The following is a 23,223-nucleotide window of genomic DNA, read 5'->3' as shown; positions in this document are numbered from 1 at the left end:
AATAATGGAAGCTCTTTGGGACAGGGACCATCTATCTTCTGTGTCAGCCCAGCAGGGAGGCCCTGGCCCATGCCTGTGGCTCCTATGCATCAAGTAGGAAGGCTGACCATGTGATGCTTGGTCCTAGCCCTTCCTCCCTTGTGTTGGCCAGACTGGAGCTACGTCTCTGCTGACTGACTCAAAGCAGCTCCTAAGCCGAGTAGCCCCCAACTGCTCCCTTTAACACCACCATTAGTTTTTCTGTGCAGGTAAAAGCTTTGTACTGCTAAACTTTTGCTGGGATTCTCTGACCTGGTGGCAGAAGCTGGGTCAGTAAGATGCCAGCCATCCATATAGGACAGCTTGTGGGTGTTCCTCTGTGCCCAGAGCCTCTTGCACTCTGTGCCAGGCAGGCTGGGCGGTGAAGAAATTCTGCTGTGCGCAGCAGGGATCAAGAAGACCAACACTGCTGGCAGTGCATAAGGTAGGGTAAGAAAGCTGGGTCGGTTCAGAGAGCCCTTGTACAAATCCATGGCATTGCCTTGCCTGGAAAACTGCTCATTCCTCTTTTAAAAAGGAGGATCTAGCTGAAATAGGGGCACTAAGAAAATAGAAAAGTTCCTGTAGTCTCAGCAGTCTCTAGGAAAAACTGGTGTCAGCTTAGGGAAAATGCCCCATATAAGAAAGGCAGAAAACCTACACTCCTGCCATATAAGAAAGGGCACAGAGAGGTGCAGGCACCCAGCTTTTGCTGTTACAACCCCTGCTCCAGCAAGTCCATGTCTTCAAGTCTGTTTGACAGCAGCTCCCTCCCTCCTTCATTGTTCCTTGCTTCAGGTGCAGATGTGAAGGCCACCACAAAAGATGGTGACACTGTCTTCACCTGCATCATCTTCCTACTTGGGGAGACAGTGGGAGGAGATCCAGAGGAGGTGCAGATGATCCACCACTTCTGCTTCCGAGTCACACAACTACTTATGGCCCATGGAGCCGACCCCAGCGAGTGTCCAGCCCAAGAGTCCCTTACCCACATCTGCCTCAAGAGCTTCAAGCTCCACTTCTCACTCCTGCGCTTTCTGCTGGAATCGGGGGCTTCCTACAACTGCTCCCTCCATGGACCCTCCTGCTGGTCGGGCTTCCACATCATCTTTGAGCGACTGTGCTCCCACCTCAGCAGCTCTGAGGATGACAGCTTCTCAGCAGACTTGCTGCAGAAAGCAGAGACTGTGCTGGAGCTCATGGTGGCCAGTGCTCAGACTGTGAAGCTGCCCAGCAACTTTGAGGTCAACTTTAGCAGCTGCAGGTTCCAGGGGGAGAAGATCAAGGCCCTTTTCCATTCCCTAAAGCAGCTGGAGCGCTCGCCTCAGGCCCTGAAGCACCTCTGCAGGGTTTACATCCGGCAGCACCTTAAACCTTGGCCAGTAGATATGAAAGTAAAGGCCCTACCTCTTCCAGACAGGCTGAAGTGGTATCTCCTCATAGATCACACCCACGCCTGTAGTGAGGGCATCTGAGCCAGGCTGCTTTGTCCACAACCACTCTTGAGTCTGTTTCCTGTCCCGAAGAGCAAATACTTCCTCATGCCCTAGACTGACTTTCTCCACTGCAAACCAGCGCTTTGTTTGATCATGCTGCTCAGATACCACTGTTCACCAAGTCCGTCAGCTTTGCATGTGTATGCTGCTACATGCACTGTGTTGGCCTTGCTTCTCCGGAAAGGAATGCCCGACACCATGTTACCTCAATCCACTTTGGCCTGTTTGGGGTGGGAAGGGAGCTGGATTTTGGTAGTGAGCTGGACTCTGTGCCTTTAAGAAGGAAGGGCCAGGCTAGTCTGGTGCAGTGGATTTAAAAGAAAGGCCTGCTTGGATTTGGGATTATGAGCATGGCCTCAGAAGCAAGTAAGGCAGCATTGAGAACCACAGGACCCTGACAATGCAGTAACCAAACATGCTGGAGTGCTCAGATAAGGCAGGATAACCTTGCCCCCTCTCATCCCATGGGCCACAAGTAGTTCCTGCTGCTCCCCAGAGTTGGGACCTGGGGGGAGCAGTGCCTTAGGTAGGGTGTCGGAGCACAGTCCAGCACTGCTCAGGGGTGGGCAGAGAGTGTGTGGCAGTGGGAAGGGGTGTATCGCCCAGGCCAGGCCTAAGAACAGCTGGTCTTATCAGAGGGGGCTGATGGCCTGTTTCCAGACCCCTGTATACTACACCCTTTGGAAGAGCAGCCCACTTTGCAAAGGACAGAACTGACACCAGCCACATACTTAACCCTCTCTGTAACCTGTGAGAAGGGCCAGAGAGCAGCTCATCTTCTCCGTGCAGCTTGACAGCCCTTGGGGAAGAGTCGGCTGCCTCTGTGGTTTGTAGAGGAAGTGGGATGTAACGCACAGTGCTAAGAAGCCAGCACACCACACAGCACTTGAATGACACACAGCAACGATGCTCCTGTGGCCTGGCAGCAGATTCTCTTGCAGCCTCTGTGGCTCTTATCTGGTGCTGTCACATGGGGAGGTGGAGCCTGCCTGTGTACCGCCCCTGTTGCACTGTGCCTTTGGTGTGATGGACAAATCTAACAGATCCTTATCTCCATTAAACTGGCTTCCGTCCCAGGGTCTACCACCCTCCCCTTTGCTCTGAAGGCCACAGGACGTCCTCCACCCACACGGAAGAGATCCCTGCAGAGGTCCCAACGGTGCTTCTTTGCCCAGACTGCGCAAAACTTAAGCAACTCAAGGCCCTGTGACCCAGTGAGCGAGACAGGGACGACCCTGGTTTTCTTCCTCCTGTGTTCTAGTACCGCAGCATGTTTTGCTACTGCTAACTTGCTCTAAAACCTACATCACCAGAGTCACAGTACCACTGCCTCAGCACAGCTGCATCATGTTACTGTGCCCAAGTGCCAAAGCCAAGCAGCTGCCAAACTGTTTCTTACCACTGGGGAATCTGGCTAGAAAACCTGCTCTGATCGGCTGTGAGATACAAGCAGGGCACTTAAAGACTTCAGTCACCCAGGGCTGGAGTGGCTGAATCCAAAAGCAGGGTCGCTGCCTCACATTTGCCTTGCGCTGCAGGACACACGTGTAAAACTTACCAGGCTGCCCACGTCTGTCCACTCATGGCTTCTCCCCCTCCCCTGCAAGCAAGTAAGGGTCATATTGATGAACTGATGTACAATTAAACAACACTGGTGTCTTGAATCAGATCAAGCAATTAAAGTGAGACCTTTTGTAACAGAAGTGTCTGTTTCCTCTCACAGATGGCCCAGGGCACTGAGCAGCTGGGGCTAGATCTGGCCTTTGGTGAGATGGGGGCCTCGAAGAAGGCACCCTTTAAAAGATCAGAGAACGTCTGGTCAGCCAAGCCTTGCTGATGGACCAGGCACCTTAACAGCCGTCTTTCCAATGAAATAACAGCCAACTACGCTGGTTCGTGTCGGGCTGTGCAGCAGACTAGCTCCTTGCTGTGTTCTAAGCCAGCATAAGTCTAGCAAAACCCGTCAGGCTACAGTGAAACTCCTCTGGCTTCACAGTGGCAGTTATAGCAGGTTACCCTAGGCTGAGAGCAAATTCCCAAGGAAGAATCTGGCTTGGCTGGTTTTGTGCTTAATGAGGACAGCATAAAGCCTCCAAGTTATCCAGAGCCTTGGCGAAAAGTAAAACCTTGCTTGCCAAGGCAGGGCCCAGGAAGACAGGACTCCAGGCTTACCCCTGGCTCTGTCATGGGCACTCATCTAGTCGCATGCCCACGTGATGTTAGCAGCTTACCGCCTAAGGGCTCCGGTGAGGCTCACGGTTTGTGGGCCCAGCCTGAAGAATGCTACAGTTCTGTAAGACGCTGTGAAGCATCCCAGTCAGCTTCTGTAGACATCTTCTCCAGTGGTACAGCATTGCCCGCAGCCAGTGTAACCACACTGATCTCTGAATTAAGAGCTGTTGCTCTTTCCTTTCCTAACGTTCACTTAAATGGTGTTGGCTTCTCTCTTTACCTGGAGCCTTTCATGCTAAAGTCTCTCAGAGCTTTGTTACTGAGAGAAAGCACATGCAGGATACACCAAGACCTGCATCACTGCAGCAGTATTAACACAGTTGTTTATGATTTTTAAGAGTATTTGCCTGGCAAGAGAGAGAGAAGCCAACAATGCCATGAAGTCAGCTAAGGCTCGGCCACTGTTTTACGTAGCAGGGTCTCAGACGCTCCAGCACACAGGCATGGGCCATGAGGAGGAAACAGCAAAGATCCTAGAGGGAAGTCCTTGCTCTTGGCCTCACCCTGTCAGAGCCTGCATTTCAGCCTCAACTGGGGGCTCCAACAGACTGCATCTCGCGGGATCTCCACGGCTCCCTGCCTATGCTCAAGTTTCTCAAAGGCAGCCAGATGCCAAACCCGCCAGAGGGAAGGGGAAGGCAGCACATGCCAGCTAAGGGTTCTAGTCTGCATCTGCTGCCTGGCAGGCAGGTAAGCTTAGGGAGGCATATGCAGTATTTTCTGGGGGTAGGCAGCTGCCAGGCCCTCACACCTGGCCCTCTCCCCCCACACACACCAGCTGTGATATCCACACCCCTCCTGCTTACGCACTTGTAAGCGACCTCTGTGCTACAAGTATGCCGGGTTTTCAAGCACAGTCTACATGCCAAGAGGTGCAATAAAGCAAGAGTGTATTTGGCAGACATCTCTTCACAAACAGCAGTCATGTGGAAGACGAGCCCCGTCCTCTTAACCAGCCCCAGCAGGGTACTCGGGACACCCCCAGGTGCCCAACGTGAAGCTTCCAGACCCTATTACTGGTGGCAACTTCACCCCTACCCCCAGGAGGAACCTTCTGTGCTGGTCCCATGCTCCAAGCTGGCACAGGGTACCTCTTGGCAAACCACCTCCTCCAGCCGGGGTTCATCGCATGGCAAGAGTATAAACGTGGTAGATTTCATCCGGGAAGTTCTCCTGTCGTTCTTCGGCCAGGAGATTAAGCCCCGCACGCCGGATGATCTTGCGGACCACGTCCAGGTCCCGGCACACGCTGCTGTCCACATCATCCATGATGACTCCTTCCTGGGCCATGTTGTCCTTGATGACGATGATGCCATTGGGACGCAGGCCGGCCTTGCATCGCTTCAGGAAGTCAGATAGGTGGTTGTCGGTCAGATGTCCTGGCATGGGGCAGAGCAGTAGGGGTTAGTTGGGACTGAGCAGAACAACTAACCCTGGACACAGGGCAGGGAGGATCCCTTCTGAAGGAAGGGAGGAGAGTGGAAGGGAAGTGGAGCCCCAGGTAGTTTGCACACTAGCTAATGGACATCAGTGCAAGGTACCCCGCACCCTTGAAGGCTGGCAGGGGAAGGGAGGCTCACCTATCACCCACTGAATCCAGATGACATCGTAGGTGTTAGGCTCGGGGCTGAAGTCCTGCAGGCCGCAGCAGAAGTAGTTCCTCACACGCCTCCCCTCCTCCCCCAGGTAGGTCCTCGCCTTGGTCAGGAAGTCTTGTGTCACGTCCACCATGTCCACAGTTTTGAAAAGGGGCAGGAGCAGCCTCTTGGTGATCCTGCCAATCCCAGCCCCACAGTCCAGGGCACAGTGGGCCCCTGTCTTGTTGGGGCCGTCCTGAAACAGTAAAAATGGGCAGGAGAGCGTGAAGGCCACAGAGAGTGACCTCCACACCCATGAGTTGCAGTAAAGGTGTGGTAAAGGGACCTGGATTGTGGCAATGCTGGCAGGACCTAAAGCCCTGCTTAGCTGTAGACCAGTGGGGGCCAGCAACATTGCAAGCTTCCCTCAAGTTGCCCTGCTGGGCCATCGACAAGAAGAGCCCTCTCCAAGAACAGGCGAGTGGTTCGGTCACACACAGTCCTCGGTTTCTCTGCTACCACCCTCCTTGTGCGACTTGTTCTGCCTGGTTAGGGACTGCACTGAGATGGCTTTCCAGCGGATGAGGCTGGGGGCTGGCTGCAGGTGCAGCAACATGTCAGACATCAGCATGATTCACATGCTGTGGAGAAGGGGTAAGTGGCCATCTAATAACCTTGATGGTGACTTCATAGAGGATAGAACTTGGGGCAAAGCTGGCCAACGCATACCAGGGATCGAAGGAAAGAAATAACAAACCTCATTCCTCCTTGTGCAGAAAGGGTCTGGCTCTAAAGGAAGTGCTATGGAGGGCGGTGGCAGGGGAAAGCCACACAGCAGCTGGAGGCTGTGAGAACCTGGGGTCTGTCTGACACTTCCCCCCCGCCCCCTGCATAACCCTCTCCCATCAGATCCAAGTTGCTTACCCGAAGAAACTTTAGCAGGAACTTCTTGGAGCTATCGATGTCAATGCTGGAGATGTGGCCATACCCGCCCAGCATGCCGTCCACGGTAGGGGGTATGTCCTTCCAGTACTTCTGAGCCTTGGAATAAAACTCCATCTCGTCCTCCACCACCTCACTGGTCATGCTGCCAAGCAGAAACACACCTGCGCTGGGAACCGGATCGGAGCTTTGCCTGCTCCTCAAAGAGGAGAATAGATAGATAAGCCTGGCACAAGCATAAAGCAACTCTGCCCATGGAGCAATTCTTCTCCCAGAAACCAAGCACTGTGGTGCACCCTCCGCCCCGTCTGAGCAGCGCTTGCATCCACGCTATGCTCTTTTGGAGAACATACCCCCAGTCATCCAGACCTGTTCTAAGCAGGGCCTTTTTACCACCGCTCGGCCTTTTATTGTGCAGAAAACGAGGAGTGGGGCTGAGATCTAACCCACTGCACCTCATGCCCCAAGCTGGGCGCAATACCTCAGGTGCAGACAAACCTAGGCCTGCTCCAGGATTTTGAGACAGAGCCTCCACTTCCACTCTTTGCTCTCTGCCTAGCCCTGCCTTAGCACCTTGAGTATTACCATTTTATAGATTACATGTTTATCCATGTTGACAACCCCATCAATTACTTCCAATTACATCCCGAGTAGCTACAAGTTATTATAAGCACCTACCTGACAACTGTAAATTTCAGCTGCGACCATAAGTTGGATATTTTGCAATATAATAAAGTCAAGGTATAATCAGCAATACAAGCCATAAATCCCCCAGAGACGGCTCGTAATTCAAACCGCCAAGGATTTGATTAACTGCGCTGGGGATTAGAAACTAGATTTAAGGTGGCCATAGGGTAAATTCAAGGACCTCAAACACCTTTGCAAATAAATATATGGTCTTTGGGGGACTGACTCTCCCAGGGAATACTCTATTAAGTATAAAGCCTTTTCTAAGACAGCTTAAACAGTTTCAATGCCCTTGCTTGATTTTAAATTGCAGCAGGGGAACAAGAAAAGATGAGACTCAAATAGCTCAGGGGCAGGGAGCTCTGGTGTGACTCACCTTTAGATCCCAGGTTCAAATCCAGCTTGGGGTCAAAGCGATCGATAATTCCCTGTTCTGTGGCCTGTGTGGAAAGAGAGAGGCAGGGCTCAGTCCAGCATCCCGACTGCATACATGGTCAGTCCTAAGATGCATACATGGTCAGTGTAACGATTAGCTACCACATCACCAGAGAAGTCAGCTACTGAATGACCAGAGACTGGATGCCCCTCGGGAGACCCCGGCATATGATAAGGCATCTTGATGGAGAAGTTTGTGGCAGCAATGCCTGTTCTAACCTGACTGCGGGGATCCCACTGGGCGGCAGTGACCAGGGAAGGTGCGGGTCACAGCACTTGCTGCACACCTGGGTGACGCAGGAGATATAGGAGCCTGCGGAGGGGTGGGGGCGCTGCTGGCCACACACCTTTTACCAACACCAAGGTCCAATAATGAAACCTCCAAAACACACCACATCCCCTTGTTCCTTAGCTGCGGTAGGAAGGGGGGGAGGAAAGTAAGGAGTCCTGGTCTCAATGCCACGACTTCCACCCTCCTGTACGACCCAGCTGGGTACATCCAGCTGCCTGGAGAGGGTGGGGGGAAGGGAAGAGCAGTCACAGCTCCAAGTCCCCAAGGAGAATGCATTAAGCCCAGACAAATGTCACAGAGGTGGCACAGCAAGTGCCTTCTGCCCTCCGGGCCTTAGGGCCTAATTCCAACTCTGAAGTCAGGGGTACAAAGTTGGGCACTTGAAGCACAAATCAAGACGTGTGGCGTTGAGAAGCTGCAGGACATTTTATGCTCTATCTGGGGGATGTTCCCCTAGCCCCTTGACTCTGGCTGGTGGGGAGAGGGCTTGGGGGCTCAGGCTGCTGGCTTCCAGGAGAACAAGGACAATGCCAAGGCACTGCCGCCCTGCCCCTCACGCAGCAGCAGCTCCTCTCCCGGGACAAGTCCCACTCTTCGTGCAGCACCTGTGGCACGCGGCGCGCGATCCCTCCCGTGGGGCGTGCACGGTGCTACCGAGCGACTGCTGCCTCTCGCAGCCTCCTCCGAAGGCCTCGTCCAGTCCCGTCATGTGAAACCGGCCGCTCGAAGCCAGGGGACGTGCCCCGCGGCCTGGCCCCTCTCTCCGGCTGTCACGCCAAAGAATGCAGAAAACGGCTGGTGCTGCCGTCGGCCCGAGCAGCCGGCGCCTGGGTCACGTGAGCGCTTGGGAGAGCGAAGGGGGCAGAGTCGGAGCTAAATATACATCTGCAACCTCGTGTGCCGGCGCGGCTCCACGTCCCCAGCCGGACCAGCGTGCGCCCAGGAGAGCGCCGAGCGCCTCCCGTGCCCTGGCGGTGCCACCGCCCAGCTCGCAGGAGCTGGCACCGCATCTTCCCTCCTGTCAATCCCGGTCCATCCTAACGTGATGCCCAGCTCGATGAAGCCAAGGCGACTGCAGCGGCCGGGGGAAGAAGCTCCAGCTTCTGGTTCGGTAGCTGCGCTGGCGGCGAGGCCCAGCTCTTCGCCCCAAACCCCCTGGAGGCAGCAGCCCGGAGCCCAGGGACGGCGGGGCCGAGCAGCCCCTGCGACCGCTGCTCCCCGCACATCTGCCGCCGCGGGGCGGCCTTCGAGGAGCCGCGATCAGAGACGGGCAACCGGCCCCCGGGCTGCACCGCGCCGGGCCCAGCTCGAGGGCAGGCAGGCAGGCACCCGCCAGCCTCCTCGCCCTCGGCCCGGGGCAGACCCACGTTGCGGCAGGCTCCGCGCCCGGCTCCCACCTGCCGGCCCCAGGCGATGCGAGGCCTGGCGACCCCCGCCTTCCCACCGGCCTCGGCCCGCGCCTGCTCCCCGCCAGCCCCAGCCCGAGCCCGAGCCACGTGCCGCGCGCGGGGCCGGGCCGGGCCGGGCCGGGCCGGGGCCGCACTCACCGGCCGGGCCGGGCCCGCCGCCCGCTCCTGCTGGGCCGCGCCGCCGCCTCCGCCTCCGCCCGCCGCCGCCGCGTGACCCGGCCGGCCCGGCCCCCGGGAAAGCCCCGGGGCGGGGACTCGGCTGCAGCACGGCCCGCGGCAGCGCCCGCGGCTCCTCCCTGCGGGGCGATGCGCCGCGCCGGGCCGGGCCGGGCCGGGCCGGGCCGGGCAGCCCCCTCCGCGGGGCGGGGAAGCGGCGGCAGCGCCAGCCTGCTCCGGCCTGACCCGCCCCGGGCCGCAGCACGGCCGCCACCGCTCCCCGGCCCCGTCCCCTCCCGCAGCACGGCCGCCACCGCTCCCCAGCCCCGTCCCCTCCCGCAGCACGGCCCCCACCGCTCCCTGTCCCGGTCAGAGCCACAACCTTTCCCCCATCCCAAGGCAGAGCCACGACTGCTCTCCTATCCCGGAGCCGAGCGGCGACTGCTCGCCCACCCAAGGCACAATCGTCCCCCCACCCCAGCGCGGAGGTGTCCGGGCACATCTCCGCGCTCCTGTGCCAAGGCCCCGTGCAGCTTCACACTCCCGCACACAGGCCGCGTGCTGCCGTTGCTCCCACAGGCCACGCAGACCCGAGCCGGGTGTCCCGGCGCAAACGCTCCTGTGCGAGGAGCTGGGCTGCAGGCCAGAAGCCACGGCGGCGTGTGGCACGGGGAACTGCTGTTGCTTGACCCCGTAAAGTCCTGTCCTCCCCATTCAGCCCATCCACCTTCTTCCCAGGGCTGACTCGTCCTCTCCATCTGCCCTCCCGGAGAGCCATGAAAGGGGTAAGGAGATCCCTGATTTCCCAGGGAGCCAAAGCTGCGCCTGTCGCGTTACCTCCTGGAGGACTTGCAGGCGTGCTAGGCCGTAGTTGTGCTGGGCTACGGTGCTGAAAAGCAGCATGGGAGAAAGGTGCCTCCGGACCGCTGGATGACCCAGTAAGAAAGAACAACAATAATCAAAATGCACAAATGCTCAAAAAGACACTGAAGGGAGGCAGGGAAACAGCAGCTGAAAAACCCGAGGACAGATGTAAAAGTTAGAACCAGCGAGACAGAGATCACGAGAGCAGGTGCATAAACTTGGCAAACCAAACCAGTCGAGATGAGCGTCTCAACAGAGAGAGAGGAGTTGGCGCGAGGCGGGGGGCAGGCACAAATATAATGCAGGGGCTTGGAGACCTGTCCCTCGCGGAGACGAGGCAAGCATGAATAACGTACAGTGTCTCTGCCTGTCAAGGGCAAGCTTTGCTAAGTTGGACTGACTGTTCAGCCCAGTAAACCTTTCCGAGCTTTCGCTACCGAACGCGTATCCGAGTTGTGTTCCCTGCGTCCGGAAAACGGGTTGCTAGTGTCGGCCTTGCAGAACAGACGGGCTCCAGCAGCCTGTATGTCCAAAGCGACAGCCACCAGATCCCACCCGAGAAAACGGTCCGCGTGCCTCGCAACGACACCCGGGGACGTGACACGTGGAGAAGGACTGGCTGGGCGGAGGATGCCAGGGGGCCTGAGCTGCTGTGTCCGTGCTCGGTTTGTGAGCGCTCTCCCCTGCCGAGGGAGGCAGAGGTGAAGGACAGGAAGGGGATCCCCAAAGAAGCGTGGTTTCTGCTTCTTAAGGTCACAGGTGTCCCACGAACGCCTGGCACGGGGCCGTGCACAGCTAGCAACAGACTCCCACATTGCTGCGGCCTTCCCCCAGGCTCACTGGGCCCATCAACCCCCCATGCTTCAATACAAATATGAACCTCTAAAAACAAAGCCTCTTTAGGGACAGTTAATCCAGAACTCCCACCTTTGGGTTCCTCGCCTTTGTGAAGCACCTGATCCAGGCCATGACTGGGGTCTGGATGTACAGTGGGTCTCATCCCCGACACTTCCTCTGCTCTGATTCAATGAGTTCTGGCAGAGGGAACGAAGGAGGCACCGGACGGCATTGGAGAAACACATGTTATCCTGAGCTTCAGCCCCAAAAACCAAAAATGGCCCTGGCAATTACCAGCGGTTAAGTTGCATTTCAAACCCTCCTGGAGTAAACGTGAGAGAAACCCCCCCTAAACTAGCAGCCCCTCCAGAGTTAATGAAATGGAGCTGGCTGCAGCATGAATCACAGGTTTGCAACAAACAAATCACACAAGGGAACGTGGTCATTTTCACTGATTGAATTACAAAATTAGCAACTGAAGGCAAAGCGGTGGATATAATATATCTGGATTTGAGCAAGGAATTTGACACAGTGTCTCACTAAATCTTACTGGGAAAAAATTAATTCAAATGAGCTTTTACACAAATATTGTCACATGGACTGAAAGTGGCCTGAAAGGCTGTAAACAAAAGGGGGGGGATGATAAATGGCAACACATTGGGGGTGGGGAGGCATGAAATGGTGCCCTGGTTGGGCTGGTCTTATTCAACCTTTTGGTTGGTGCTTTGGAAGAACGAGGGTCAACAGTGCAGTCACTGAACTGGGAAAGGAGGTCAAACTGGAGAAGGACGGGGAGCGGGGAAGGACAGATATCCTGCAGAGGGGTCCCCGAGAGGTTGGAGACCAGTTGGAAAGATCTTGGAATGACTGGCATTTGAGAGAAAGCTGTAAGGGTGGATGGATGCACTTCCCCCACTGATCATCAGCTCCTGCCCTCACACTGCCAGTGATACCAGCCTTCCCCTCCCACTCCTTCCATGCTGGGACAAGCACCGCTGGGAGAAGAGGTTCCCCACAAATACCGCAGAGCTACCTCAGTGCTCCTTCCAGTCCCTCCCTCCGACTCTCCTTTGCTGCAGTGCGGTCCTCCATAAAGGGCCGGCAGCTGGTGTGGCAAGACCGTTGGCTGCCATGCCAGAGCTCCTGCATCCATCCGCCCAAGGTCTTGCTGTAAGACGCTCAGTCCCTGCGGTCGGGTTCAGCTTTTTGTCTAGTGGTTCTGCAACTCCCAGCAAAGGAGAGTCCTGGTCCAGGCCGGGGGCTCCTAGGTGTTCCTGCCATGGACGTGCTAGCTCTAGGTGTGCCATGGATGTGCCAAGCTGCTGCTGTTGTGGGCTGAGAGACCGCTTGTAGCGCACCGAGGGCACGTCCCGCTTTGCTAAGCTTGGGTAAGGCTGGCCCTCGCACTCTTGAAAAGGAGTTTGCAGAACAGCAATGCAGATCGGCGAGGGAAAGATCAAAGGACTGAGACATGCGGCGCGGGGCTGGACGTGGGCTGGCTGCAGCAAGACCTGAGCAATGCTGGCTGCTGTCTGGAGGGGGGAAAGGGCGGGGAGGGTCTTGCTTAAGGTGCTGCGAGGGGATGTAAAAATGCAAGGGTGAAATTAAAGAGGCTGAAGAGCATGACAAGCTTCCCAGGAACCGCGTGTCAAGGCAGAGCGAGTGGGACGGTGGAGCAGCCGGTGCGATGGGACATAGGGACAGTGGGGCTCAGCCACCTCCGCCAGAGTCTCTCCTCACTGATTTAAGAGGGGGCCCACTCCTGCTTTGTGATAGCAAGATCAGGCCCTCGGGTTTAAGTGACAGACGTTTCAGGTTCCTCTGGGGGGGAAGGGGATACATCGGCCAACCGAGGCTCCCCCTGAAGTCAACAGCAGGCGACCCGCTGGCTTCAGTGGGACGAGATGAAGGCCTGTGGTGCTGAGATCCAGAAGGGCGCACAGTCCTACAGTCGCTCCTGGCATCTACAACCCTACAGTCGCTCCTGGCATCCGCCAGAGCTGGAAATGGCTGGGGCCTGGGTTTGGCCCCAAAGGTGGGCAGCCCCGCTGCCCTTCAGCTTTCCCCTGTCTGCCGAGACGGGAGAGGCCGGGGTCCGTGCCTCCGGGCTCCGCAGCACGAGCGCTGCACAGCTGCTCAAATACAACGTGCCTGTGCCGCCCAAACCACAGTTACGGAGGCAGCCTCCGGTTACCAGGCAACCCAAGCGGAGCACAGCTGTGCAAGCGGGGTGAAGGGCACAGCTGGGAAAAGTTGTGCAGAGCTCCCCCTCCCCAGCCCTGCCCCTGCGCCTTGCAGGACAGCGCCGTGTGACTGTCAGCTACCTGCCACGCTCCCTGCATCACAGTCATCGCAACACTCATCTCTGGAAACAAAGGGCCGGCTGGAGCAGTTCCACCGCGCGGAGCTCTCGTGTGCACTTCAGAGCCGCTCCGGCCACGAGGACGGCGTGGGCTGGGCAAGATGTGCACTTGATCGAGGACGCCCTCCCAAAGGGGTTAACAGCTCTGAGACTCTGCTGCTGCTCTTGACCTGCGTGTGTTTCTGAGCAGGGGATGGGGCACCTTGCTCTTCCCCCCCAAATTTGGGCACGGATTTGTGTGAATGTACTGTGCACCCCTGAGTGTATGCACATGCATGTGTCCAGATGGATGGATGGAGGGTGCGTGTGCAAGAGAGAGAAAGGGGTGTGTGTGTATATGTACACCTATCTGAATGGTGTGCGTGTCTATGCATGCATCTTGACGGACAGCGAGCGTGTGTGCCTCCAGATGAACTGTGCGAGTGTGTATGTGCATCTGGATGAACCGTGTGTTCCCTCTAGGCTTCTGACGGATGCGCTATAGAAACAAATGCTACCATCAGTGGCCATTTCGTTAGTGTTTGTGATCTTAGCTAAGTCCAACTGTATTCCTGGACTGACTGAGGACCCTTGCGGTGCCCTCTTTCCTGGCTCATTGGTGCATCCAGTATGGGGTCACTACAGCTGGGTACACAGGCGGGTGACAGACAGCTGCCACACCTGCCGTGCTGCTGTTTAACCCCTGGTTAGGATGTGGATGCCTGGCCTGTAACTACTGCAGCTGATATGTGGGGAGGGGCTGGCACGTGGAGAGAGCACCGTGCCATACCCAGGGATGGCAGGTAGCTGCCACATCTGGCATAAAGGAGCTGGTGTTGTCTTCCAGGGATAGTATATACCATGGGGGGAAGGGGCTGGCATACTGCTGCTGCAGTGGCTGTGCAAGGAGCTGGTAGGTGCTGTGTTTGGTATTAGGGGGGTGCTGGCAGGTGGGCACTGCAGCCTTCTATATAGGGGTAGCGGGGTTGGCATGCGACAGCAGCAGAGATGACAGGTGACAGAGTGCTAGTGTACAGTGAGCGAGGCCTGTTGGTGAAGGAGCTGGTATGCACTGGGACTGGCCCTGGTGCAGGTGGTCAAAGCCATCTCTGCTCCCCCTCCCTTGCCATCACTCCCTCGGCCAGAACGCAGGGCATGGAGCCTGGCATTCCCACCAGGTGGCCCCTGCAACAGTCCCTGCTGGTCTGGGTGACAGGCTGGGGAGGCAGAGAGGCCTGGCTTGCTGTCCTTCTGGCTCTGCTGGCAGGAAGGGGGAGGGAAAATGTCCGGAGAGTGCCCAGCTCTCACCATCTGCTTCAGAGTACAGAGGGGACACAGATGGCCAAAGGCCCCATGGACAGGAAAAGGCAACTCCCCCTGTGCCAGCACGCTTGTGCCCATTTCAGTCTGCCAAGAGCTGAGCCCCATGCCTGCTTCCCTGCGGAAAATGCCACAGGAACCATGCACCCTAGATGCCATGGTGTGAGAGCGGGTAGAGGAGGAGACTGCCCAGGAAAGGAATGGGCTAGGGCAGCAGCACCAGCTGGACTCGCCCTCCGCTGCAGCTTGCACCCCACGGCTGCGCTTGCCCCAGACTCCCCCCACATCTTCCCACCATGCGACTGGAGCATTATCACCAGAGGGGCTGGCATGGCCGAGTCCTATCAATGCTGCCAATGCAGCTGAGCTTGGCCTGGGAGGAGAGCATGGCTTGGGGCTTCAGGGACATGTACAGATGGGAACTGAGAGGAAGCTGCAGTGCCAAGCCTGAGCCCGGAGGCAGGATCTGAGAGCAGGGGTCCCTGAAGGGAAAGACTGGCACACTAGTGCCCAGTGTGCCAGGCATGACTTCCCCTTCCTTTAACCTACTGCCTTCCTTCTTCTCACTCCTTTTCCTCCTTTCCCTTCCTCATTCCCATAGGAAATGCCCTGAGCAGCTGCATCTCCGGAGCAGCCATCCTCCCACGCTGCCCTGAAGGGGACGACCGGGCCCCAGCGCAGCCCTCTCTCCTCCGGATGCCCAGCTTCCCGGAGCTGGAGCAGGGGCTCACTCCTGTACCACCCCGGCACTGGCACACGGGGGCACTGTTGGCTTGCCTGTGATTATTGTCTCTCTCTCCCCCCACCTCCCTCCAGCTCAGCTAAACTTCCCTCCTTCTTGCTAATGGATTGGAAACTCCCCCCACCCCATCCCCAAACCTCGCACTCCTTTCTCACCACCCCGTTGCCTTTCTCCCTCCTGATAGTGCCAAGCAGGAGCTGGTCCTTCACCCGCCAGTTGGCCACTGCGCCTCCCCTGCGCCCGGTTCCTGCCTCCTTTCCCAGGTGTGTAAAAGTTCCCTCCGTGGCAAGGGGAGAGGCACATGCAGGATCCCGCCAGGCCTTCTGCAGCGCTGGGCAAGAACGAACTTTGCAGGACCCGTGTGGAGGGGCCAAGGCAGCCCCATGTCCCTGTCCCTCTTGCCTTCCCCACTTTCTACCTCCTTCTTTCTCTGTCTCTAACCCTCCAAGCTGCCCCCTTTGGCAGGCTGCAGCGCCTTGGCCCAAAGGATGGCTGCACACTCCTTGAGCAGAGGCTAATCCTGACTTCCCGGGTTGCCATCACCAGGACGTTTGGGTGCCTGGCCAGCCCTCGGCAGGAGGGAGAACCTGCCCTAGATGCTGAAGGGACAGATCTGGAGGCTTGTACACACACACACGTTCTCTTCCTCAGGTCAGGCAGGGTGCAGCCAGGCCCGCTGGTCCCAGGTGAGCTCAGTCTCTTCCTCCGGTGAGAGGTGAGTCAGTCTCGGTGTGGCTGGCTGGCTCCTGGACCTTCCCAGAGCTCTGGCAGGGAGCCATGCCAGGCTTGTGCTGCGTTAGAGCGGAGCAGCTGAGAACCGGCGCGCTCATAGCATGGCCACGCAGCCGCAGGCTACCCTGGTGCTGCAGCCCCAGAGGCCAGAATGGCGCCCAGGCCTAGGCTCATGTTCACTGAAAGGGGAATGAGCGCCAGCGAGGCTGAATCCTCTGCAGCTGCTGGGCTCCGGGGCTTTCTGGGGGTCAGATGTGCTCCTTCCCTCCCCAGTCTTGGTGACTAGGGAAACTTTGCTCCCCGCTCTGGTGCATGCAGCAAAGCAAAAACACTGCAGGGCCCCAGCACTGCCCCTGAGCCCCGCACAGAGCTTGTGCTCCATCTCAGCCAGCCCAGCACTCGCACGGGGGTCGGGGCAGTTGGGATCAAGCTGGCAGCCTCTTCTTGTCTCACCGCATAGGCCAGGACCGTCTCACCTCCTCTGTCCATCCTCTGCTCCCAGGACCTTGCCCTCGCCTTTGCTGCTGAGCCCTGCTGTGGGGCAGGTTTGGGGGGTGCTGCTTTTCCTCCCTGAGAGCTGCCCTTTCTATTTGGGCTACAAGGGTCCCCACCTCCCTCAGAAAGCTCTGGTTACCTTGAGGAGGGGGATTTGCTCTGCCCAGTCTCCAAGCCCCTCACACGCTGCAGACTCACAAATTTGAGATAAATCCCCGTACCACTGAATGCATTTGCTCCGGAGAGGAGAGGTGAATAAGGGAGTGTGGAAGGGGAGAGAGAGGAGGAGTGAAGGCAAGGAGTAGCTCGGGGTGGTGGGGGGGATGCCAGGGCATGAGCGGCAGGGAAGATATGAGATTGTGGAGGGAAGGAGGAGAAATTGTCTCTACCAGAAACCCGCTCCCCCTGCAATGCTTGCCACACTTTGCCCTGAGGGAAGATATCTGCAGTCCTTCCTCAGACCACGCTTGCCCTTGACTCAGAAAAGCGCCTTGGTTTGGAAACCTGGAATCACCCTCAAAAAGCAAAGGGCTGCAGTGAGAGATGAGGTCAACCCCAGAGCACAGGGTCCAGTGTCCACACCGCTCTGGAGGGATCTGGGATTGATCCGAATGGCAGGCCCAACGGGAACGGAAACTCAGCGCTCCAAGCTGGGAGGGCTTGGCTAGCGTGACCAGGATCTTCAATAACCCGTATTGTGGTCTCAGCTAGAGGCCCCAGACACAAACCAGGGCCCTCCTGCACTGGGCACTGTACAAACACCCCCCAAAGGAACCGCTAGCTCAGGGACTGTGGGATTTCACAGCGTGAGACTCCCAACACCTTGAGTCCCTCTATCTCTAATCACATCCACCTTGCCTTTGCTACAGTTGGATGAGACAGGTGAAGAGCAGGAGTCCTCCATGGGGTACAACCATTGCACACTCGCACCTTCCCACCCTACCACCTCCGTGTGCTCGTACAGACCAGACTTCCTGACTGCAAAAGAGGCAGAGGTTGGTCATCCGGACCTCCTTTTTCAAGAGGCTTTGGGGGCTGAAAGCTGAGCAGAAGCTTGGAGATCATGGCCGCATCCAAACCAACTCACTGGGGATGCGACCATGGACTCCAGGCCCCGGGAACCTCTGGGCGAGGTGTCCACGAGGCTGGTTTTCTGCCTCGCTGGAAGCCCTGCTGTCGAATGCTGGAGTGAGTCCCCTGACGGCGGGGGAGGGAGAAACATAAAAGCCGGGCTAGGCTGGTCGGCGCTTTCCGGGAGATGGTACATTTCCATTTCTAATGGCTGGATGGGAGCCAAGCTCCTTTCAGAGGGCTTCATGGGAAAATGTGATGTGAGTGCTGGCTGTGCTTGGATGTGCTACAAGCAGCTTGCAGGCAATGCTGCAGACAGCCAGAGCTCTGGGGCATACGGAAACCCATCGGGGCATCCCCTGCCCGCTCCAGCCAGTGCCTTCCTGCCTGGGAGGGGTGTAGGCAGGAAGGTCAAGCCAAGCTTCTGAGCACTGCCGTCCTCCACCCTTCTGCTCTGCTGCCCTAGCTCTGGGGGGGATGCTCTAGTCACGGGGGATAAGGAGGAGCCCTGCCCTCGCACCTGAGCTCTTATGCTACCATGTCTGGAGGGGATGGCTCTGTGCTATAAGCATCAGGCTGGGACCAGGCTTGCTGCAAACACATGAAGTTGATCCATCCCTTTCATGCATGAGCCCCCTGGAATTTATTTTGTGCCTGGGAGAAGAGGTCTGGGCATGCTCTTAAGAGCTGAGCACCTGCTCTGTCCTGGATATAACAGAAAGTCCATCCAACCCTTCCAACACTGTTACCCAGAGCTCTGTGCACTGTCTGCCTGCTGCCACCCCCCTCAGCAGGGGCTGCATTTTAGTGGTCTCCGCCTCAATAATATCCTGGACCTTTGAAGTTCTGCTTCCCCTGCAGGGTATTTGCTGCCTCATATGCTAAGTGCCAGTGAGGACGCCCTCCTCCAGGGCAGCAAGAATTTGAAGGGCCTGGACTGTCAGGCAGGGAGTGCCTTGGGGACTCAATATGAGCTTTGAGCCAAGACAAAGGCGGTGGCTTTGAGCAGAGAACAAGGAAGGTCTGCTTGGCATCCACACAGGACCCATCCCAAGACGAAGATCTGGATTCACGGAGGAGGAATGGATGGAACGGGGTGGGACTCTCTCCGACAAGTGGGGTCTGGCGTAGAAACCAGGATGCCCTCTCCTGTGACCTCTGGCACAGGCACAGACTAGACGCAATGTAGTCGTCAGGGGACATTTGGAGCAAGAGCTCTGTCTGTGGCCAATCTAAGGGCAGGCGATGGAGTCAGCACCCTGCTCGCCCAGCTGGGATCCTGCCCCTCACTGCCCATCCCTCTGGTAGCCACTGTGCAATCAGTGCCATGGTGGGACCCCAAACCCACTTGCTCTTTCAGGCACATATGAGAAGGCACCTGCTAGTTATGCAGCAGTTCAGGCCCTGCACATTTGCTAATGCCTCAGAGATCCTTTTAGCTGCCATGTCACAAGTGAAATTTTCCATTAAAAATACATGGTATGTGGCCCTGGATTAAAAAATGCAATGGGTGGCTTTGCAGCCTGGCATTCAAATGCACAGGACACAGGATTGGCTCCACGTCCAACGTAGGAAGCAGTAAGCAGACTTGCACACCAAAGCAGCTGTCCCAAAGGAGGCGGATGGGTAGCAAATCACCCCGTGGACAATTACATTCTGAATGCAACCACACAGCGAGCTCAACCCGCTTGAAAACAAGCACAAGACTCCAAGCCAAGCCTAGCAGGGCAAGTCTACCTTTGACCAAGTGGAGCTGGGGACCCCAAGAGCTAGGCCTCACACCCTGGCCTGGCCATTGCCTCTCCATTCAACCGCATCAGCTGTAGGGAAATATCCTACTCTTGGCCTGGAAACAATCCACCACTTCCATGGGTCAGCAGTGTTGATTGAGCCATGGACTGCACACACCAAGGCAGAGGTTCTCAATGTGACCCAATGGACTTGGACAACTGACTCCAATTAATTGCCAAAATCCCACTGGCAGCTTTGGAAATCTCAAAGCCCAGGCCTCTACCACTTGACCTAAAAGAGTGACTTCTGTAGCTGGTAGCAGTTGTCGTCTCCTATCCTTTTATGTAGACCAACCACTGTAGCTGGGTAGCTAACATGCCCTGAACCAGTGGATTACATCAGCAATCATGTGAGTGCCAGTGCAGAATAGTTGCAGGCTAAGAGGTTTATAAATCATCTGCCTCCATTGCCGTTGGCTGCGATTTTGCATTCAGGTTCTAAGCCAGAGAGTGATTTTTTTAATTTAAAAATGTCCTTCCAACACGTTTAATCGTCTGCCTGTTTGGCTGCAGAGAAATCTTTCAGAAAAGAAAGCACATTTCTCCCAGGTTTAGATTTAAAAAACAAGATCAGGATTTGGTAGGAAAACGTGTTGTCTAACCCTGTCTCCCCCCGCCAGCCTCCCTTCCCTGCTGACCTTGGTGAATGAAGGCAGGGGTGGTTCCAGAGCGGGGGCACTGGTGTGGATGCACCCCCCCCTTTTGGACTGCACTGCACTGTGGGAACCTCCAGGGACTTTTTAAAGTCCCTAAAGCATGTGAAAATCCCCTCTCCCTTTCCCTTCCTGTTCAAAAGCACATCCCCTCTCTGCCCCTTTCCCCCCGCTCCCCTGCCTGACTTCCCCTGCTGTCCCAGGAGTGAGGAAGCATCAAGGCCGTTCCTGCCCACTGCTCATTCCTGCCCTGGGCAGGGTGGGGGGAGCTCCTCTCCCAGTCACCACTCTCCCCTCCCCAGTGAGCCCAGCCTGACTCTGGACCTTCCCCACCCAAGAGCAGAGGAGAAAGCAGCAGTGTCAGGCAGGGGAGTAGGGGGGAGAAGAGAAGTGTGTGGGGGGAGCTGCCTCTGAGCAGCGCGGGGAAGGAAGGGGGATTTTCACGTGCTTTAGGAAGTAAAACTTTAAAAAGTCTGCCCCCGCAGATGGAGCAGAGGAGGCTGGGAGCAGGCACTGCAGTTCCAGCCCCCTGCCCCTCCCTGGCAGTGCAGGTTGTTGCTCCTGCACTCCCCTTTGGGAAATCCTGGATCCGTCCCAAATGAAGGGGTGAGATTTCCAGGCTCCTTGCAGTGATACAACCAGCTCCTGCAGAGGGGCAAGAGAATATCCAAGGATGTCGCGTTCCCTCCTGGCCCTTGCCATGATGCCCAAATCCTGCCTCCTATGCCTGAACGTCTATCAACCACATACAGCACTCATTCCCTTCTCTTCCACCGTATCTCAGCTCCCCCACACTTCCAGCAGCGGCCAGGGATGGGCTATCAAGAGCAAAAGTCACTGCTGGGGAAGTCTGAAGGAATGACTTCTCATGCAACCCTTCATGAATGACTGGCACCGAAAGCTCATCTAGCTGGTTAGGAACCAAAAGGAAAGGAAATGGTGGTGATCTTGGTGTAATGATGACAGCCCTTTGTCAGACAACTCTGGATGGAGACAGGTAGAAACTGGCTATCCCGTACTGCCCAACAAGAAAACATAGCGGTATCTGCTGGCAGGTTGGTTCAATAAAGTTGTAGCTGTTGCTCTGCACTGCAAATGGCTTCCAGCGGGCAGCTCCTAACCTGTTACTGGAGCCCCTGGATTCAGAGTGGTTGGGAAGGGGGCCATATTCCTCTTTGGCAAAGCACCCAAGCTTTGTGTGTAATTACAGGGGAGATCCGCAAAGACTCAAAAGACAATGGGATCTGGCCACTTAGCTCCCAACTGTGCCTTTGAAAATCTCCCCTAACGTTCTCTGGTTTCAAAGGCAGTTGAAAAAGATCACAGGCTGAGTCACAGAGATGCAAAGGGACCAAACCCAGAACACCTGGTAAGAAGCACATGTCACTTCACCCCCTCAAAGCCAGATCCAACCTCTCAGCCCAGGCTCAGCTCTCCTAATTATGTATATATTACAGACTGGGTTAGACCTACATCCAAAGAAAAAGATCGATGGGGCTCAATCCCTCCAGTCCTTATTTGAGCAAAACTCTCACTGCTACAAACAGAAAATGTTGCATTTATCTAGTACTTTTTTTTTCTGTTGCCTTGCAGCATTTCACAGCCACAAAGGAATCATTAGCACATCCCTGTGACATAATTTAGTGTTAGCAGCCCTGCTGGACCTGGGGAGGAAACTGAGGTATGGGGTAGGATCATAGGCTCATAGGAAAGCAGGGCTGGAAGGGACCTCCTGAGGTCATCTAGCCTAGCGCCCTGCTCAAGGCAGGATCATCCCTGACTAAACCATCCCAGTCAAGTGCCTAAGTGTACTGTAATCAGGTCACTAGCTGTGAAACAATGACGGGGAGCAGATAAAACTGCCCAGTAACACTACTGAGCTCCTCCAGGTTTTTCCTCCTTACTTCTCAAAGCACTTTGTGAAGGGTAAGTAACATTACCCCTATCTTACAGGTGGGGAAGCAAATCCCCACCAGGAAGGAGTGGGGCAATTTCTTCACTATTCCGTGCATGCAATCTCTCCTTGGTAGAGGTCCTCGATCTCAGGTCGAAGTTGCACCCATTGGCTTGAAACAGCCACTGTCCAGGAGAAGGTTGAAAAAGGGAGGCTCCTAGTAATTGCTTCACCATGCGTCTTTCATCCGAGGTGGCACATTACACATGAATAGCTCCTGCTGCAGAGGAGGCTGTCAGGGCCACGGGGTGGGGCACGAATTATTGGGGCAGCGCCAGCATGGAGCATCCTGATCTCACTCAGTTCACTTCATGCCCCCATTGCTGGATGTCGCTCTGTTCCTGGAGTAATGGTGGGATTTTCAGATGGGCTTATTAGTCTTTGGCCTGTTTCCCATTGACATCATTGCCAGCTAGAAACGGCCAATCAGGTTTTGCAAGTATGTTCGACACATTTTCTTCTCTCTTTCTCTTTGTTTCTCTACATTTCCCCAAGAAATAATTTACTTCTTTGTTTTTCAGTAAAAAAACTAAAAATAAAAACCTGCTGAGCTTTCAAAAAGACTTTTTGTGAACACCATCCCCAGGCTCCAGAAACCCAAACACTAATATTTTTGCTAAAATTCATTAAAAAAAAGCCTCAACACAAATATTTTGATGTGCCCTGATGGGAACAGGTCTGCTGACTTTGATGGCAACAGAGTTAGATCAATTCTTAGAAGTCCGAGACCCTCAGCAGGGCTGCAGGGGGCATGGGGAAAAGCACGTTCTGCTGTAGATGCTTCTCCTACCTGCTCTGCAGCTGGGCAGGATCATGCCTTTGACAGTCCAGAGGATTTTCTTACTCTTGGTGGAAGGCTCTTCAATGGATTTCCTGTAGAAACAAAGGACATTAGATGTGTCTGAAGACAGCTCCAACTGTACCTTGTCCTGCTGTGTTTGGATCAATGGGACCCTGACCGGCTCGAGCATCCTCAGACCCCCCAGAAAAGGTAGGGGAAGCATTACAGAGATGGCACCTTTCTTTGGGTCTTTGGTTCTAAGTAGGCCCCTCCACCTTACTTCATTGCAGACTTCAGTGATGTTAATTGACTCAAGGGTAAATCTAACGTGCAAAATTTCCCTTTTCATCTCGTATTATTAACTCAACAGAGCATGGTTTAAAACTAAAAAAAAAAAGT

General features: G+C 55.9%; 2 protein-coding genes across 12 annotated transcripts in view; one reads left to right on the top strand and one right to left on the bottom strand.

Annotated features, from left to right (window-relative positions):
* ASB6 (ankyrin repeat and SOCS box containing 6) overlaps positions 1 to 3,217 on the top strand; it is a 32,779-nt gene extending 29,562 nt beyond the window's left edge. For both annotated transcript variants that reach the window (XM_019475606.2, XM_006272289.4), the window contains exon 6: positions 817 to 3,217. In XM_019475606.2, the coding sequence (XP_019331151.1) occupies positions 817 to 1,493 (677 nt within the window). In that variant the 3' untranslated portion in view covers positions 1,494 to 3,217. The remainder of the gene's footprint in view (positions 1 to 816) is intronic.
* A 1,402-nt stretch (positions 3,218 to 4,619) lies between these two features.
* Positions 4,620 to 22,915, bottom strand: NTMT1 (N-terminal Xaa-Pro-Lys N-methyltransferase 1). 10 transcript variants are annotated; one of them, XM_006272291.4, is made up of 5 exons: positions 22,834 to 22,915; positions 7,329 to 7,392; positions 6,248 to 6,464; positions 5,327 to 5,579; positions 4,620 to 5,125 (listed from the first exon to the last, which is right to left on the bottom strand). In XM_006272291.4, the coding sequence occupies exons 3-5, from the start codon at positions 6,407 to 6,409 to the stop codon at positions 4,869 to 4,871; spliced, it is 672 nt and encodes a 223-aa protein (XP_006272353.1). In that variant the 5' UTR covers positions 6,410 to 6,464; positions 7,329 to 7,392; positions 22,834 to 22,915; the 3' UTR covers positions 4,620 to 4,868. The 10 variants fall into 10 exon arrangements, with proteins under 10 accessions (XP_006272353.1, XP_019331152.1, XP_006272352.1 ...); XM_019475607.2 differs by having other exon boundaries at positions 6,248 to 6,458; XM_006272290.4 differs by having other exon boundaries at positions 6,248 to 6,410; positions 22,834 to 22,914.
* Between the last annotated feature and the right edge of the window lie 308 nt (positions 22,916 to 23,223).

The sequence above is a fragment of the Alligator mississippiensis genome, chromosome 12 (genome assembly GCF_030867095.1).
Source record: "Alligator mississippiensis isolate rAllMis1 chromosome 12, rAllMis1, whole genome shotgun sequence".
In the NCBI taxonomy this organism is placed as follows: Eukaryota; Metazoa; Chordata; order Crocodylia; family Alligatoridae; genus Alligator; species Alligator mississippiensis.
This window is presented reverse-complemented; position numbering and strand designations above follow the sequence as displayed.